We start from the raw sequence: 19,992 nt of genomic DNA, 5'->3' as shown, positions 1-19,992 counted from the left end.
CTGCCTCACAAGGTTGTAAAGATTAGATAGAAGTGGTAAAGCATGAAGTATATGCTCAGTATACTTTAAAACTCTGAGTCCCCACTGGGTACCATTTACCCTGCAAGCGCCATAAACACCATACACAGTAATGCATGGAACCTTGTTTTTTATGCAGCGGCAGATTATCCTGACCATTTTTGTTCTTGTCAGATTCAAATCCAGATCTTGTTGACCACGGTCTGAACTTGTAACCACTTGGCTTCACTAGGTGCTTCACCTGTTCACCAATATCGGGAATGGGTACTTAGCCATTTGTCTTTGTGGGGTGTGTCTCTAGAAAGACTTTAAAGTGCTCCTTGGTCCAGAGGGGACCCAGGAAGCAACTCTTCTGGTTTCTGACATGGAAACAGACCAGGATAACCCAAAACAGGATAAAAGTCTCTGGCTTCCTCCAGTTTTGAAGGAGAAGAGCTTTGGGAGGTGCAAAGTAGAGAGGGAAGCTTGTTGTAAAAAGTAAGTCCTTTTCTAAAGACATTTACAAATATGACCAGAAACCAAAGGGAAACCTTGTATCAAATCTTGTACCATTTAACATTACATTTCAGTACATCTTCTTAAGTCCAAGAGACTCAGAAAGGCAGAATTAAATCAATCAACCTTATAACAGTATAGCTTCAAAGATCATATTTTAGTAGGTAAAAATCTCTCATTTTAACAGATCATGCAAACAGGAACACGAGACATAAAACACCAGCTTGTACAGACACTCCCACTGGCTACATGTATTACAGTTTAACATCCAGTTTTAGCATATAAATCACAACCAGATTGCAACATAAACACCAGCTAAAACTGCCTGTTCCCATTCCTTTGTAAGTTTTGACTTAAAAAGTATGACCATAAAAGTACATGATGATGTTTCTTGGATAAACACAGCAGAATTCCCAGATGAAAAAGTATACTGTTCCTTCTTCAAGTATCACCTCTGTGGCCACATTCTATGTCAGCTGTTCTTCCTCTCAATATACTCCTGTGAACTGCCACCACTGTCAGGCATTATGAATGTGTGTGTGTGTGTGTGTGTGTGTGTGTGTGTATACTGAATAGAACAAATTTTTGCCTTTTGGAGAAAATGTGTTACAGTGAGTTGAAGCCACAGGATGTTTGCTCCAGCTTTCTTACAACTAGTTGTGTGATCTCAGGTCCCTTCTTGCACCTCGCTGTTCCTCCTTTGCTTTTCTCATAACACCATTCTCCTGTTGTGGGGTGTCATGGGGCTTAAATGACATCAACCTGGCACAGCCCTCAAGCAATTGGCTTTCTTCTCCCCACTCCTCTTTTTTCGTTTCTAATATACAACCATCTAAAAAATATTCCTTTTCTCTTTGAGGGAGGCATTTAACCTCTTCTTTAATAGGAGAATGGAATTTGGGTTTGAAAATGATGGATGTGCAGACTGCATCATTTCCCATCAACTCTTAAGATGTGCATGAGTGAGAAATAATACAGTGGAATCAGCCACGGTGGTTCAGGCACTGGATCTGGAGAAAGCTGCAAAAGAGGCTCAGAAGAGAGGTGTTCTGAGATGTGGCAGTCACAGTGGAGTAGCTGTCCTGCCTTTCAAGGTGACCCCGGTCAGGGACAGCATCTATCTGCATGTCTAAGGTCTCTGCTCCACAGACGTGGAGCTCCATTTGAAGAAGGCTCCAGAGTTCCACTGGAACTCTACCCACAGGTCCCTTGAGTCGCCCAATAATTTGAGTGTGAAAGCTGGAATTAGAGTGTGAGCCTGAGGCCCCCACATTCCCGAGAAACAGGAGAGCTTGGACAGATCTGAGTCTCTTGCAAACATTCAGCTCTCAGAGTACAATCTCTCTGCTGACCACCACCATCTGCTGTTCTTCCCACTGCGCCTACGAACCTTCCAAACTCCCCAGCCCCTAAGACCATTCTTCCGACTCCAGAAGGCCCAGGTGCCTGGCAACGCAACAGGCTTCCTCCTTCACTTCCTTCAGGGACATCAGTAAGCGTCACTTGGCTGCATCCCCTGGGAGTCTCTCCTAGGAACGAATGTGCAGAATTTTCTTGAAGGTCTTCTTGAAGTTCTCATTGCACAAGGGGTAGATGAGGGGGTTCAGCGTGGAGTTGATGTAGCCCAGCCAGATGGTGAACATGTGCACATGCTGGTTGCAGCAGCTCTCACAGAAGGCAATGACCATGAAGAAGATGAAGTAAGGAATCCAGCAGATGATGAAGGCCGCCATGATAAAACCCAACTGCTTGGCGGCCTTCCGCTCTCGGTTCATGTGCAAGCCAGACACGTACTGTCTCGAATGCGAGCGGAGCCTCTTCCAAGTGAACTTGATGTACTCCAGGCCTGTGCTAGACTCGCTTCGCGACTTGCCTTTCGCCGGTGCCGGCTCTGCGGGGGTGTCCGAGTCTGTCCGGGAGAAGGACTGGCTGTCACCTAGGATCTGATCCTCTAAGGCCTCCTTAGCCCCAGGCATGCTCAGGCCCTGCTCACTCATCTCAAGCTGGTTCTGGCTCTGGTTGATGGCTGTGTAGCCCCTGCCACTCCCCTCTGCCTCCGGCTGCGCCTGCACAGTGTCAAGCGGGAAGCAGTAGTATTTGCCCAGTTCTCCATCCTTCTCTTCCTTCTCTTGGCTGAAGACACCTGGAGATGTCACCTCTTTTGGCTCTTGAGATGGTGGCTTCAAGACAGGTCCACCCCCGGTGTCTTTTGGCTTCCTTTTCAGAACCTCCCAGGGGGACTCCTTCCCCGGTTTCTTAGCGCCCACCTGGAGGTTCTCCGGCTTCATCTTCATGTCAGAGAAGGAGGGGAAGGACCCGTTGATGAGCTCCCGGTGCTGGCAGTGCTGCCGCACAGCCTTGTAGATCTTGGCATAGAACCAGAGCATGAGCAAGGTGGGCAAGTAGAAGTTGATGATGGCGGTCATGACTTTGAACCACGTGACGTTGTAGAAGTCCGTCTCACACTTGTCCTCCCGGGGCTCTGGGGTCTTTGGCTGGAAGTGACGCCAGCCCAGAATGGGGATAATCCACAGGAAGGAGAGAAACCAGGCGGCTAGGATGGTGATGGATGCTCGGGTCTTGGTACGATACCGCAGGTACTTGAGGGGCTGCTGCACAGAACGGTAGCGGTCAATGCACAAGATGAAGACGCTGAAAATGGATGCCGTGCTGGCCACATAGTCCATGGAAAGCCAGAAGAGGCAGAGAGGACGCCCCAGGGACCACCTAGACATGAGGAGGTAGAGGATGTTCATGGGCATGACGACCACCCCCACGATCAGATCGGCCACTGAGAGGCTGACGATGTAGAGGTTCCCCACGGTGTGTAGTTTCCGCTCGCTGCGCACAGCGTACAGGACCAGCAGGTTGAGTCCCACTGTGACCAAGGAGATGGTGCTCAGGACCACCACCAGGGGCGTCAGCTGGGCATTGTTGGCAGGGGCAGTCTTATTCCCCTCACACATCTTGTCTTCGAAGACGCAGGAGGAGTTGGGACAGGTCATTGGCACAAGTGTAGCCTCCAGCTACGGCTCACTCCTGGGGGGAAAGACACAAGGATTCAGGTCAGAGGTCCCGTGATCAGTAGCATCACTCAGCACTGTCACAGGCATCAAACCATGGTTGTGTGCGATCAGGATGATAGACACTGCTGGTTACCTGCAGCCTGTACCCCCTGCCTCCTTAGCCATCCCCTCCTTCCTTCAATCATTGACTATTCGTTGCATCGCTGAGCACTGTACTGGGTGCTGGGAATACAGCAGTGAACAAAGCAAAAACCTCTGTCCTCAAAGAGCTCACATTCTAGTGGAGGGGCATGGGCTAAAACGAGGTGAGGTTTGTACAAGTCCCCTGTTGCACACACGTGCTGGGAGGTAGGTTGCATCATGATTGGTCTAAGCTGCATATGGTGCCGTTGTTTCTCTTTGCCAGTGGCTGGTCTGGGAGCGGGTGTGAGACGTGCCTCTGGCTGACGAGGTAGATGGGGCAGTCTCATGGCAGAGTTGGGGATCTGGAAAAGTTCTTCCTCTCTGACAAATGAGCAACATGAATACAAGGGTGTTTCCTACTCGCCCTCTTCTTTGTGATAGGAAGTGATGCATGGAGCAATGGCAATCATCTTGGGGCCATCAGGGAAACACCAAGAAAACCACTGAGATGCCAACTCAGAGTCTAGTTGTTACTGAGCTGCTGAGCTGACCCTGGAGTCTTCTTCCACCAGGCTGGTTATTATGAGAAATACTTCAATATCTTTTTTGCTTAAGTCACTGTTGTGAGAGTTTTTACTTGCATCTAAAGCACTGCTAACCAATATAAGGGAGGGTTACCAGGGCACACAAAGCATGAAATAAATGTAGAAAATCTGCTTAGATGAATGGTTCTCAAATCAGAATAGGATTATGTTGTCTGAGAAAGCATTTTTATCATTTCACTTTTATATTTGAATTTTTTTTTCATTACATAAACTATGCAAAGTAATATGTAACACACCCTCTGCTGGGGGGCTATACTGAGAACAGACTGCCACAGCTGATCCTCAACTGGGGTGGGAGGTCACAGTTGGTATTAAAACTTACAGAAGGTGTTGTTAGATTTTTATATCAATCAAAAAGTGGTATGAGTTTAAGGAAAACTGAGAAATACTAACAGCGTAAATGTCTCTTAATAATTCAGCAAAAAACATTATTTCTACATTAAGGCAACACCAGATAAATTCTTGGCTAGACAGCTATATTCTTATGACTTTTGAAGATAAAAAGCAAAACCCAGTCCAAAACAAATGGACCTAATTAAATTTGAATTCTTTTGCACAGCAAAAGGATCTATGGACAAAATGGAAAGACAGTCTGCCGAATGGGAGAAGATATTTGCAAATGATATGATTGACAAAGAGGTGAATATTGAATATATACCAACAGCTCATATAACTCAACATCGGAAACACACACACACACACACACACAAAACCAAAGAACCTGATTAACAAATGGACAGAAGACCCTAATGGACATTTTTCCAAAGAGGACATGCAGATGGCCAAGTAGCACATGAGAAGATGCTCCACAGCACTAATCATGAGGGAAATAAACGTGAGTCAAAACCACAATGATACGTCACCTCATATCTGTCAGATGGCTATCAGCAAAAAGAACACAAATAATGTCGGTAAGGATGTAGAGAAACGGGCAACCTTATACACTGTTGGTAAGAATGTAAATTTGTATAACCATTATCGAGAACAGTATGGAGGTGCCTTAAAAAAACTAATGTGACCCAGCAGTTCCGCATCTGGGTGTACATCTGACAAAAACAAAACACTAACTCAGAAAGACGCGTCTACCCCAACGTTCGCTGCAGTGTTATTTACAACTGCCAAGATACTGGAGCAACCTAAGTGTCCATCAACAAATGAATCGAGAAGACTGTCGCATATTATATATGTATGCACAATGGAATACTACTCGGCCATAACGAATAAAAGTTGCCATCTGCAACAACACAGATGGACTTAGAACGTATTACGCTTAGTGAACAACCTCAGATATGCAGATGATACCACTCTATTGACAAAAAGCAAAGAGGAACTAAACAGCATTTTGATGAGGGTGAAAGAGAAGAGTGAAAAAGCTGGCTTAAAACTCAACATTCAAAAAACCAAGATCATGGCATCCGGTCTCATCACTTCATGGCAAATAGAAGAAGAAAAAGTGGAAGCAGTGACAGATTTTATTTTCTTGGGCTCCAAAATCACTGCGGATGGTGATTGCCCCCATGAAATTAAAAGACATCTGCTCCTTGGAAGGAAAGCTATGACAAACCTAGACAGCATATTGTCAGCTACAAATTGGTACTTGCCTGTCAACTACAAATCGGTACTTGCCAAGAGCATCTGCCAGTGACTGAACAAGCGTTTGCCATCTGCCTCTGTGGAGACTGAACCTTGTGCCTCTGCAGCTGTTAACCTGAAACCCCCTCTGTTGAAGGAATCCAGGGTGCAGTGAGGCATTCTGTTCTCCAGGGAATCTGGTGGGACAGGTCTTCAGATAGTTAGATATTTTCAGGAACTGATTTCACAATCCCAATCCTTGTATCTCTTCATATTTAGAAAAACACTAAATCCCTTCATGGTGACATGAGCTCCTTGTGACTAGCAGAAAAACTTTTGTAGAGTAAGCTCTCGATTGCATTGAACTTCCCCATCACCGAAATCGTATATATTGACATTTCCCAACTGCTTCTTTGCAGCAGTCTCTCATAGCTATCTGAGGGGCTGTCTCCTGGGCTGTAGTCCTCATTTTGCCCCAAATAAAACTTAGCTCACAACTCTCAAGTTGCACACATCTTTTAGTCGACAGTATTAAAAAGTAGAGGCATCACTTTGCCGACAAAGGCCCATCTAGTCAAAGCTGTGGTCTTTCCAGTAGTCACGTGCAGATGTGAGAGTAGTACCATAAAGAAGGCTGAGCACTGAAGAAGTGATGCTTTTGAACTGTGCTGGAGAAGACTCCTGAGAGTCCCTTGGACAGCAACGAGATCAAACCAGTCAATCCTGAAGGAAATCAACCCTGAATATTCATTGGAAGGACTGATGTTGAAGCTGAAGCTCCAATACTCTGGCCACCTGATGCGAAGAGCTGACTCATTGGAAAAGACCCTGATGCTGGGAAAGATTGAAGGCAAAGAGAGAAGAGAGTGGCAAAAGATGAGATGGTTAGATAACATCCCTGACTCCATGGACATGAATCTGAGCAAACTCTGGGAGATGGTGAAGGACAGGGAAGTCTGGCATGCTGCAGTCCATGGGATCACGAAGAGTCGAATATGACTTAGGGACTGAATAACAACAGTAACCCAACAAAAACACAAATGCTTAGTGACTTAGTCCAGACAAAGACAAATACTGTATGATTATCACTTATATGCGGAATCTGAAAAACAAAACAAACAAGTGAATATAATAGAAAAAGAAGCAGACTAGTAGATAAAGAGAAGCAGTGATTACCAGTGAGGAGAGGGAAGGGGGAAGACAAGGATATGGGTACAGGATGAAGAGGTACAAGCTATTGTGTATAAAACAAAGAAGCTACAAGGATACACTGTGCAACACAGATAATATAGTCAACATGTTAGAACTATAAATAAGCTATAAAAATACGAAAACACCGTGCTGTATGCCTATAAGTTATACCTATAATAAACATAATATTGTACATCAGCTATACTTCAACTGAAAAAAACAAAAAAACAAAAAAAAAAAAACAAGACCCTAAGATATTTGATCTTTATGGAAGGAACTCTTGGGTTACTTCACTGGAAAAGAGCTACTTGAACAGCACTGACTTTTTGGTTGTTGTTCAGCCACCTTGTCGTGTCTGACTCTTTGTGACCCCGTGGACTGCAGCACACCAGGCTTCCCTGTCCTCCTGGAGCTTGCTCAAACTCATGTCCATTAAGTCAGTGATGCCATCCAATCACCTCATCCTCTGTTGTCCCCTTCTCCTCCTGCCCTCAGTCTTTCCCAGCATCAGGGTCTTTTCCAATGAGTTGGCTCTTCGCATCAGGTGGCCAAAGTATTGGAGCTTTAGCTTCAGCATCAGTCCTTCCAGTGACTTTGCCCCAGCTCTATCACCAAGACAGATCGGAGGGATCTCTCAGCCTGCGTCTTCTCGTGGGGCATATGTGATAGGTGCAGTCGGTGAACTCCAAAGGTTCTTCCAGAGTGTCTGTTTTAGAGTCTCGCTGTACGTGTTTTTCCAAGTTCTCCTCCAGCTCTGCACTGCCGCAGCCAGGGCAGCTATCTGAGTCTTCCGCCGGTGCCTCCTGTGACGGCTTCATTAGCATCCCCTTCTCTTCCTGTGACCCAGCCCTGCCCTCTGCTCCATCACTCTCTGCTGTTGGCCTCCAGGGTCTCACCCACTCACCCCACTCCACTCCAGCCATCATCCCTGTCAGACAAGCCCTGAACCTACAGCTTCAGCCTGTAGCTTTCTCCACTCCCACATCCTACACCCCATACCTTACAGCTTCTCCTTCAGCCCTGTGCTAAGTCGCTTCAGTCGTGTCTGACTCTTTGCAACCCCATGGACTGTAGCCACCAGGTTCCTCTGTCCATGGGATTTCCCAGGGCAGGAATACTGGAGTTGGTTGTCATTTCCTTCTCCAGGGGATCTTCCCGACCCAGGGATTGAACCCACGTCCCTTATGTCTCCTGCACTGGCAGGCGGGTTCTTTACTGCTAGGGCCGCCTGGGAAGCCCTCCCTTCAGCCTTGCCCAAGCCCAAATCACTTGGAACTGTCCACAGCCCCTTCAAGAAGGAGAAAAAAGGCTAGGGCCATATCATCCCTGGGATTTTTATTTTTCATTTTGGTTAGGAGGAAGCAGGAAGCACTTCCCTAATACACTCCCAGCTGGGTCTTCCCTAGGTAGCTCTTACCTCCTGCTTCCACAGGAGGGTCTCATTTCTCTCTTTCCTTCTAGCCTTGAGGAAATTACTTCCTTTCTTAACTTCTCTTTTTGCTCTTTGCTCCACACATACAGAGGAAAACAATTCTTTTTTATTGTGCATATACTAGTTATCATTCCACAGTTCCATTTGACAAAAAATTAAGTTTTCATACAAAGATCTGTGTATTTTTCCCTTTTTGATTAAAAAACAGAAGTTTTCTTGCTTGAACTGAGATCACAGAAATGATAATAAGTGTGAAATTAAGTGGTTAAGGGTGAAATCTACTGGTGTCTGCAATTTAACTTTGAAATGAGTCAGAAAGTAAGTTGAATGGATGATTGCTTAGAAGAATGGATAAATGAGTAGATGTATGATAAAGCAAAAAGAGCAAAACATTAATTTATGACCTGGGTGGTTGGTGTATTATCGGTGTTCACTGTACAATGCTTCTAAATTTTCTCTTTCATTGATACTTTTCATGATAAAATGTGGGAGAAAATATAATAGATAAACAACAAGATCTTACTGTATAGCACAGAGAATGATAGTCACTATCCTGTAATAAACCATAGTGGAAAATAATATGAAAAAGAATATATATATATATTATATGTGTACATATGTATATAATTCAATAAGCTTGTCATACACCAGAAACTAATATTGTAAATCAACTATACTTCAGTTCCAAAAAGGGATAAAATATTGGAGAAAACTAATACAGCATAAGCTTATCTTCCTCACTTAGTTCAGTTCAGTCAGTTGTGTCCGACTCTTTGCCACCCCACGGACTGCAGCACACCAGGCTTCCCTCCATCAACAACTCCCGGAGCTTGCTCAAACTCATGTCCATTCAGTCAGTGATGCCATCCAACCATCTCATCCTCTCATCCCCTTCTCCTCCTGCCTTAAATCTTTCCCAGCATCAGGGTCTTTTCCAATGAGTCAGTTCTTTGCATCAGGTGGCCAAAGTATTGTAGCTTCAGCATCAGTCCTTCCAATGAACACCCAGGACTGATTTCCTGTAGGATGGACTCGTTGGATCTCCTTGGAGTACAAGGGACTCTCAAAAGTCTTCTCCAACACCACAGTTCAAAAGCATCCATTCTTTGGTACTCAGCTTTCTTTATAGTTCAACTCTCACATGCATACATGACCACTGGAAAAATCATAGCTTTGACTAGACAGACCTTTCTTGGCAAACTAATGTCTCTGCTTTTCAATATGCTGTCTATGTTGGTCATAGCTTTTCTTCCAAAGAGCAAGCATCTTTTAATTTCATGGTTGCAGTCACCATCTGCAGTGATTTTGGAGCCCAAGAAAATAAAGTCTGCCACTGTTTCCACTGTTTTCCCATCTATTTGCCATGAAGTGATGGGACCAGATGCCATGACCCTAGTTTTCTGAATGTTGAGTTTTAAGCCAACTTTTTCACTTTCCTCTATCACTTTTATCAAGAGGCTCTTTAGCTCTTCTTCACTTTCTGCCATAAGTGTGGTGTCATCTGCATATCTGAGGTTATTGATATTTCTCCCGGCAATCTTGATTTCAGCTTGTGCTTCATCCAGCCCAGCATTTCTCATGGTGTACTCTGCATATAAGTTAAATAAGCATGGTGACAATATGCAGCCTTGACGTACCCCTTTTCTTGATTTGGAACCAGTCTGTTGTTCCATGTCCAGTTCTAACTGTTGCTTCCTGACCTGCATATAGGTTTCTCAGGAGGCAGATAAAGTGGTCTGGTATCCCCATCTCTTTCAGAATTTTCCACAGTTTGTGGTGATCCACACAGTCATAGGTTTTGGCATAGTCAATAAAGCAGATGTTTTTCTGGAACTCTCTTGCTTTTTTGATGATCCAGTGGATGTTGGCAATTTGATCTCTGGTTCCTCTGCCTTTTATAAAACCAGCTTGAATATCTGGAAGTTCGTAGTTCACATATTGTTGAAACCCGGCTTGGAGAATTTTGAGCATTACTTTGCTAGTGTATGAGAAGAGTGCAATTGTGTGGTGGTTTGAGCATTCTTTGGCATTGTCTTTCTTTGGGATTGGAATGAAAACTGACCTTTTCCAGTCCTGTGGCCACTGCTGAGTTTTCCAAATTTGCTGACATATTGAGTGCAACACATTCACAGCATTATCTTTCAGGATTTGAAATAGCTCAACTGGAATTCCATCACCTCCACTAGCTTTGTTCGTAGTGATGCTTCCTAAGGCCCACTTGACTTTGCACTCCAGGATGTCTGGCTCTAGGTGAGTGATCACAGCATCGTGGTTATCTGGGTCATGAAGATCTTTTTTGATTAGTTCTTCTGTGTATTCTTGCCACGTCTTCTTAATACCTTAATACCTGCTTCTGTTAGGTCCATACCATTTCTGTCCTTTATTGTGCCCATCTTTGCTTGAAATATTCCCTTGGTATCTCTAATTTTCTTGAAGAGATCTCTAGTCTTTCCCATTCTATTGTTTTCCTCTATTTCTTTGCATTGATCACTGAGGAAGGCTTTCTTACCTCTCCTTGCTATTCTTTGGAACTCTACACTCCTCACTTAAGTATCACCATAAGCTCTATTTTTTACCACAGTTTCTTTTTCAGAGTTTAGGCATATTATTTTGATAACATTATAAAGATAAAAGGAGAATATCAAGAAATATTTGTCAAGTGAATAAACAAATGAGCAAGAGGCAGGTGCTCCAAAATATCTCAGCTCAGACTCATTCATTCAACAGATATTTACTGGTAAAAGGTTTTTTTTCGGCTCAGGGATCCATTTTAGGAGGAAGAAAACCCACTTTTGTTCTCTGAAAACACGTGTTTCAGAAGGATTCCTGGAAAGGGGTGTGCAGGAGCCAAGCTGCTGCTGGGAGCCCGGCAAGGGGAGGAGGAGGGAGGCCCAGGGGACTGGGTTCCTGGGAAAAGTGGGTCCTACTGGGAGGCAGCCCAGAGGGCGGCAGGGGGTGGTCACATCTGCATCTCCTGTACATCCCACTCTGGACAGAATATGCAGGGTCCAGTGCAAAATGAAAAGCCAGGAAGTTATCAATCATTTCAGGATGGAGGCAGAAGAACACTGACCCGAGTGTGGGGCCATCCTGAGCGCAGGGCTGGGTGACTGCCATTCTGGCCTCTTTTCTCACCTGACCCCTGAAAAGGCTCCACTCAGTGACACAGCTAATGTAAGGTGCGTTCCCCTCCCGTGGGGATCTAAGCTCCTCGGGGAATGATCTTTGAATGGTTTTCCCTCCCTCAATGCCAAAGGGAGGCCAGGCACTCTGGCTGAGGGTGGGCAGTACCTGGGGATATGGGTTTACACGGCTGCACAGGATGCCACACCCCGCTCAGGCTGCCCAGTCCCTGCTGGGCTCTGAGGCGCCCTCTCTGGGGTCAAGGTCGAGCCTACAGAGATGATGTGCCCTGGGGAGAGAGAACCGAACCTCAGGAGGCACTCAGGACAGGGCATTTCTAGAAGAAAGAACCAGGGCATCCAGGGGTCTCGATAGCACCGTGTCCCTCGAGGAGCAGGCCATGCAAGAGAGCTTTCTCACCCGACTCTGCCACGTGATAGGCTGTGTGGAACCTGGGAAAACAGCTGGGTCTCCAATGTCCTCAGCTGTAAAGTAGGACAAGCGGTATCCCCTCCCTGCAGGGCTTTCTGGAGCCTCAGTTGAGACAGTGAGTAGGAATGCTCTGCTAACATCCTGAGATGACAACGTGGTAACAAGCAGAAATGGATCCTTCCTCTCTAAGAGGCAAGCCATCATTTCTGAGTTGAGGCAATGGCTCCATTCCAAAACCATGAGCTTCAGTGGAATTTTTACTAGAGTGATTACAGTCTAATCCAATCAGGTCCACGTGCCCGCAAATGAAGGTGGTCAACTGTCCATCCACACTCTGGGAGTGCCGACTGGGGCAGCTAGCCCCTGGGACTTTTCAGAAATCTGTTAGTAAGTAAGTACCTGCCACAAGCCCACAGCGAGGTCTTCTGATGATCTCCAAGGCAGGGAGGAGGAAACGGTGACCTCAGGCTCAGAGGAGTACATCAACTTACTCAAAGTCACACAGCTAGAAGTGGTTGGGGAAGCCAAGATTCAGAACTAGGTCTGACTCAGAGTTTCTCAGCGTTCACTCTATTGACATTTTGGCTGGATAATTCTTTGTTGTGAAGGGGTGTCCTGTGCCTCGTTGGATGTTTCGCAGCACCCCCAGCCTCTACTCACCAGATGCCAACAACACCCTCTCCTTCATTCCCAGACACGACAACCAAAAATATCTCTAGACATTTCCAGATATCCACTGGGAAGCAAATGAGCCACAGTTGAGAGCCACGGATCTAACTGAAGAATATACCAGAGAAAACAGCTTTCAGCTCCAAGGAAAGAGTGTCAAAAAAATAGATGTTGTCTAACAATGCAATGCATTGCCTTGAGAGATACTGAGCTCCATCACAGGAGGTATCCAAGAAGAAGAGGCTCTGGCTCCAAATTAGAAATACTCCTGCTTTCTCAATGGCAATTCTTGGTTTTAGATATAAGGAGCCACGGGGCAAGAACTTCTGTTGACATCTAGAAAGGGGAGGCAAGGGGAACTGGAGGATCTGAGAGATGCTAAACAGGAGATGAGGTGCCCAGGACCTCACTGCTCCTCTTTCTCTCCCATTTAAGCAATGTTGGTCCACGGAAGGCTTGGAGCTCACGCGGGGAGTAGGGCAGGGCAGCAGTCCAGAACCCAGGCTTTGGAAACCAGTCAACCTCTGCTGTCATCCTGCTTCTGCCCTGGTCAGCTGGGCAAGATATTTCACTTCACAAAGCCTCAGTATTCTTCACCTCTAAAACAGGGATAAACTCCTAATACAGGGCCTGACATACCAGAAGTGCTCATTTAACAGTAGCTGTGCTGTTTTCTCCCATTTCTTGGTGAGTAATGCAGCAAGCCCCTAGCCAGCCCCATCAAGCTCAGAGGAATCATCCTGACCTCTTCCTGCTTTTCCCGATGGCAGAAACTGTTAATAGGTTCCCAATATCCCTTATCCTTTATTTAGGAATAGACTTCTGCTATCCACATGAAAACACGGCTTCCTAGAATAGGACCACATTCCCCAGGCTTCTCTGTGGTGGATATGACCGCATGACTAAGTTCCAATGAAATGGAAACGGAAACATAGCTGGCAAGTTCCAGAAATCAGCCCTAAAGGAAGGATGCGTTCTTTTCTTTGGCCCTTCTTCCAGCTGGCTGGAATGCTGACAGGATGAGCAGGGCTTAAGCAGCTATTTTGGGACCATGAGAAAGAGCGTCAAGATGAGGGAAGTGAAGCAGTAATTGGGAAGGAGCTGAGGTCCCTGATGATCGTGAAGTTGCCATACCAGCCAGAACCACCTCTGGATTAGCTTGGGTTTTCTATCACCAAATTCTAACCAATAGTACTGCCCCTGACTTCAAGGAATTTGTCATATTAGGATGAGAAGAAAAACGAAAGATAAATAAACAGCATCAGAAAAAATAAATTAGAAAGTCCGTGGCGACATCACCGACTCAATGGACGGACTCAAACGCCAGGAGGCAGTGAAGGCCAGGAAAGCCTGGTGTGCTGCAGTCCATGGGGTCGCAAAGAGTCGGATGCGACTTAGTGGCTGAACAACAATTCGACTGGGACAAGTGTGATAACTGAGATAAGATCAAAGCAGGTGACACGACATGGGAGGGAAGAGCAGTCTCTCCCAAGGTAAAGTGGGGACGTGGAGAAGGGCATCAGAGAACGGGTGATGTGTGACTGGGCTGTGAAGGATGAGTACGAGTTTCCGGGCGGCAGGAAGAGGGATTTAAGGATGATCAAAAGAAAGAATAAAAGTACAGAGCTGAGTTCGAGGTGTTGGGAGGGAATTGTTGGAAGAGACTGGAGTACAGAACAAGGAGTCAGGGGACGCAGGTTGCGGCTCAGGCGGAGTTGTTGTTTATTCACTCAGTCATGTCCAACACTTCTGCAATCCCATGGACTATAGCCCGCCAGGGTCCTCTGTCCATGGGATTTCCCAGGCAAGAACACTGGAGCAGGTTGCCATGCCCTCCTCCAATAAGTAAGTGTTTTTACCCTCTATGCCTTTGCCTGTGCTGTTTCTCCTTCCTGGAGCATCCTCTCGCCTTGAAGCTCTTAGCTGCTCCTCTTTCTGTGCTCATGACACCCTAACACTCTCCCCTTTATATCACCTATCTTATCATTCTTTCTTTACTTGATTCTCCGCAACTACAGGGCGGTACCTCTAGGGCATGGGGTGTGCCCACTAATTCTGCTTCTGAAGGTCAACACCCAGGGTTATAAGGGGGATACCACCTCCTTGACGGCAGGGACCACACCTTTTCCTTGCTGCTATTCTCCTGTGCTGGCGCATGATAGATGCCCAGCGGATGCTCAGAGTTTACAGGATGAGCTCTGAAACGAAGACCCACATAGGGAAAGAGCTGCAGAAGACATCGAAGGACCTCAGTGCAGAAGCTATGGGCGTATTTTTCACAGGCATCTTTAAACCAACAAAAACTTGAGGTAAGATTTGTACTATCAATGAATACCAATACCTTTCAGTGACCTTTCCAACGTTTTCTGGGAAACTTCTTTCATGATAATCCAAAACATGAATAAAGACCTAGACAGAAAGATGCTCGCTGCAACGCTATTTATGCTAAGAAACGAAAGGAAATGATCTAACCTTTGGGAACTACACATATTATGGGATAGCTGCAGTCATCGACAATCACATTTATGGAGCACCAGTAATGATATGGGAAGATGCTTATGATGAAATTATATTTACATCAGATGTTGTTTGGACAGGATGATGTCAGTTCTATGAACTAACAGGCTTAGAGAGAGGGTGAGTCTCTGCTATGTTAAAAGTGGTTTCCTCTGGGTAGTAAATAATGTTTATTATCTCTCACATTTTCCAAGATTTCAACAGAGAAGACAGACATGTTAGTTTTGTAACAGTGTGAGTAAGAACTAACTGTCCTCATTTTTAAAAGCAATATAAAATAGATTTATCCCACTGGAGAAAAGTTTTTTAACGTCTTCCACACTCTCAGAACATCTTTTATTTTCTTTGGCAGAAAGTGGGAGTTTGGGATTCCTTTCGTGATACATTCTGAACTGCCTCCCTCACCACTCCCCATTCCAAACTGCTCAGACTTCTGCCTCATTTGTGCTGGATGGTTACTGTGGTCAAGTAAGCCAGAACATTAAATTCTTTGCTCTAATTCTAAGAAAGAGGCGCCATGCATGAGGGGGCCCCAAGTACTGCATATTCTCATTGAGCCTGGCCCTGGCATCATTTCCATCAATCACTCATGTTTATCAATGCCACTGGCAGTGGTGCGGAGAGCTGAATGCAAATAGCAAAATTCCATTATGAGCCCAGCACTGCACAAATGTGGCTGACTTGAAACTAGGACACTGCCGGGCTCAGAGTCAGCCTCTGGGTGAGACGCAGGAGGCACAGGACTCTGGGCAGGCAGTGGCCCCAGAGAGTTTCCTGGGGGTGGTGGTACACATTCAAACATCTACAGAGTCAGGATGGTGGTTTAGTCGCTAAGTCATGCCCGACTCTTGTGACCCCCTGGACTGTAGCCCACCAGGGTCTTCTGTCCATGGAATTCTCCAGGCAAGAATATTGGAGTGGGTTGCCATTTCCTTCTCCAGGGGATTTTCCTGACCCAGGAATCGAACCCAGGTCTCCTGCATTGCAGGCAGATTCTTTACTGATGGAACTACAAGGGAAGCCCACAGAGTCAGGGAGGAAAAGTTAATAAGAACAGAGCACTGTGTGTGACGTAAGATAGTGTGCGGGGGCTGGGCCAAGCAGGAGACGACGTCTTTTGTCCGAAGAGGTCAGTTGCCACTCAGGCCACCAACAGGCAAGTCCAGAGCTGCCTAACTTTAAAATGAATCCTAAAAGCTGGATTTTTGCATGAAAACTCTGTGTTTTTTTTTTTAAGTTGTCCAGTAGTTGGCTGTTTCATTTGTTTTCATGGACACTTAAACACAGGTGGAGCACAAACCAGTTTGGGGGATCTGACCTGTGAGCCCTGAACTGGAGACGTGGATCTAGCTCACAGGGGATCCAAGTGTGGTGAACACAAGAAAATGAGCCTGAGGCTGAAGAGACACTTTTTGCGGGTATTTGCCCAGCTCATACCAAGCCTCCTCTCTGAGAACCATCACTCATCTAGGAGTGGGTCCTGGTGGCCAAAGTCACACCACGTACACTCAACGTGATTGGCCAAGGGCTGTCTTCTGATCCCAAATGGGCCAATCCGTCCAATTCTTCTTCCGGAAAATTGGAATTAAAAGAGTTGCGCAGTCAAGATCAGATACTCAAGTCTCCTGAACTGAAGTGAGGCGGAAATGAGGGCGGAGGCTGCCACTGGGGGGCAGTGTTGCTCACCTCCAGGCAGAAGGCGAGGAGACAGGCAGATGCCGGGATGCTCCTGCACGAAGCTGAACTAAAGCTCTCCCTCACACCACACACACAGACTAACCCAACTCACACCAAAAGTCCTAAATGTATGAGCCAAACCTCTTAAACATCTTAGAAGAAAGAGAAGAAAATCTTTGTGACCTTGAGTTAGCCAAAGCTTTCTTAGTCACAACCCCAAAGGCACAACCAATATAGGAAATAAATGGCTAACCTGGTCTTCATCACAACTAAAAACTTCTGTGTTTCAAAAGCAAATGAAAATCTACAGAATGGGAGAAAATGTTTGCATACTGTATATCTGATAGATCATGTATCTGATGTATCCAGAATACATAAAGAACTCTTCCAACTCATAATAAGACAAAGAAATGGATTAAAAAATGGAAAAAGGACGTGACTAGATACTTCACCAAGGAAGATACAGGAATGGCTCACAAGCACATGAAAAGATGCTCAACAGCGTCAGTCTTTAGGGAAACACAAACCAAAACCATAGTGAGATACTGCTGCACACCCACCAGGATGTCTATAATTTTAAAAGACATACAATAACAAATGCTGATGAGGATGTGGAGAAGTTAGAATCCTCATATACTGCTGCTGGGAGTGTAAAAGGGAACAGCTACTTTGGAAAAGTCTGGCATTTCCTTAACACTTAAACGTAGTTACCAGATGGTTCTGTGGTAACTAGAATCATCTAGAGATATGCCCCAAACAACTGGAGATATATGCCCATGTATTTGTGTTAACGTTTCCAGCACTCTTCCTAACAGCCAAAAAGTGAAAACAACCTGAACGTCTATCAACTGGTGAGCAGATAATCAAATTATGGTCTATTCATGTTTGTCAATAAAAAGGAACAAAGTACTGATCCATGATATAACATGGAGGAACTGCAAAGACCGCCTGCTAAGTGAAAGGAATCCAGACGCAAAAGGCCACAAATGCAATGTGTGATTCCATTCCTATGAAGTGTTCAGAATAGGCAAATCCATACAGATAGAAAGTGGATTAGTGGTTGCCTGGGATGGCACCCCACTCCAGTACTCTTGCCTGGAAAATCCCATGGACAGAGGAGCCTGGTAGGCTGCAGTCCGTGGGGTCGCTAAGAGTCAGACACGACTGAGCGACTTCACTTTCACTTTCCACTTTCATGCATTGGAGAAGGAAATGGCAACCCACTCCAGTGTTCTTGCCTGGAGAATCCCAGGGACGGGGGAGCCTGGTGGGCTGCCATCTATGGGGTCGCACAGAGTCGGACACGACTGAAGCGACTTAGGAGGAGGAGGAGGGAGTTTTTTATTAGCGGTTGGTTGGGGGTGAGAACTGGAAGGAGTCTTTGAAAGTGTTGGGAATGTTCTAAGGTTAGATTCTGACAAGGGTCCATCTAGTCAAAGCTATGGTTTTTCCAGTAGTCTTGTATGGATGTGAGAGTTGGACTATAAAGCTGAGTGCCAAAGAATTGATGCTTTTGAACTGTGGTGTTGGAGAAGACTCTTGAGAGTCCCTTGGACTGCAAGGAGTTCAAATCAGTCCATCCTAAAGGAAATCAGTCCTAAATATTCATTGGAAGGACTGATGCTAAAGCTGAAGCTCCAATACTTTGGCCACCTGATGCAAAGAACTGACTCATTTGAAAAGACCCTGATGCTGGGAAAGACTGAAGGCAGGAGGAGAAGGGGAACACAGAGGATGAGATGGTTGGATGGCATCACTGACTTGATGGACATGAGTTTGAACAAGGTCTGGGAGTTGGTGATGGACAGGGAAGCCTGGCGTGCTGCAGTCCATGGGGTCACAAAGAGTTGGACATGACTGAGCGACTGAACTGATCTGAAAGTTAGATTTGAATGGTGACTGTATAGCTCTGTACACTAACAATAACTGAATTGTATGATTCACTTAGAATGGGTGAATTTCATGGACTATAAATAACAAAGTTGTTTGCAAAGAAATGCAGTGAGTCAAGAAAGAAGCTGCCAGGGTTTCCAGATCTGTTTTGGTACACTAGTGTTGCTCCCCAAAATACTTACCATAGGATTTGTTCTTAAAGGAAATAAACACATGCTAGACAAAGAAGAATGAAAGTAAAGATGGGTTGGGCCACAGTCTGCACTCTGAGCGTCCCAGGAGCCAGAGCAAAGAGGTAAACAGGATCAATGACAAGATTTTTAGTGTCACTTAAATGAAAGCAAACTAGCTGCTTAGCATAAGGACAAGTTTAGCTGATGCTAAGTTTTCATTAAAATGTATCTCATGGTTTCTTGTAAAGGGAGCACAGTGAAATGTTACGCATAATTTCTTAGTTAATCATCAGAATTGGAAATATGGAAACAATGTAGCTATATCAACCCTTTCCTCCTGTACCTAACTGGTTTTCTCTCCTTATAGAATTTGGCTTAAGACTTTGGAAGGTTGGACTTGCTTGATTGTTTGTCTGCCCCTCCCATCCCCCAGCACTGGTGGGACAGGCTGGAATTTTTGTTTTTTAATTAGGTACAGGAAAGGGAAGCTGAAGGCTAATCATCACTAAATGGCAGAGGAAAAAATTATAAAAAAAAAAAAAACACCAAACAACCCTGCTCTGTGTATTCTCTGGTCTAGAAATGCAATGGAGAAAAAGAAAAGTCATATTTCAAAGACTTTCTACATACACACTGGGCTAGGGGTAGGGTGGTTTCCTTATTTAATCTTCACAGTGCTGAGAACCACACAAGAAAGTAATCCTTCATGCCCTCATTTTAGAGATGTGGACACAGAGACTTCTGCAGCTTGCTGGTTGCCCTGCATTAAGGAAGCTCCAAGGGCAACTGAAGGGCAAGTCTCATTTAAAGGCCTAAGTGATACCCACCTTCTGAGACATCTGAAGGAGCTGCAGACATCCCCCTCCTTGCCCTCATTTGCCCTCCTTTTCACTATGGTGAGAAACAGAGGAAAGTGAAGAAATGCTTTACGTAATGAATTCATGGAATTGGAAATATAAACATCCGCGCTAACATTAGTCCAGGATGCAGCACCCACGGTACTGGGCCCAGCACAAGCACACGTATGGTTTCAGGACAGATGAATA

General features: G+C 45.4%; 1 protein-coding gene across 2 annotated transcripts in view; it reads right to left on the bottom strand.

Moving 5' to 3' along the window:
- Positions 1 to 549: 549 nt before the first annotated feature.
- Positions 550 to 19,992, bottom strand: part of HRH1 (histamine receptor H1) — a 110,206-nt gene continuing 90,763 nt past the window's right edge. For both annotated transcript variants that reach the window (XM_070360445.1, XM_070360446.1), the window contains one exon: positions 550 to 3,552. In XM_070360445.1, the coding sequence (XP_070216546.1) occupies positions 2,043 to 3,518 (1,476 nt within the window). In that variant the 5' untranslated portion in view covers positions 3,519 to 3,552 and the 3' untranslated portion in view covers positions 550 to 2,042. The remainder of the gene's footprint in view (positions 3,553 to 19,992) is intronic.

Source organism: Bos mutus, chromosome 22 (assembly GCF_027580195.1).
Source record: "Bos mutus isolate GX-2022 chromosome 22, NWIPB_WYAK_1.1, whole genome shotgun sequence".
Taxonomy (NCBI): domain Eukaryota; kingdom Metazoa; phylum Chordata; class Mammalia; order Artiodactyla; family Bovidae; genus Bos; species Bos mutus.
The sequence above is the reverse complement of the archived record's forward strand: the minus strand, read 5'-3'. Positions and strand labels throughout refer to the sequence as shown.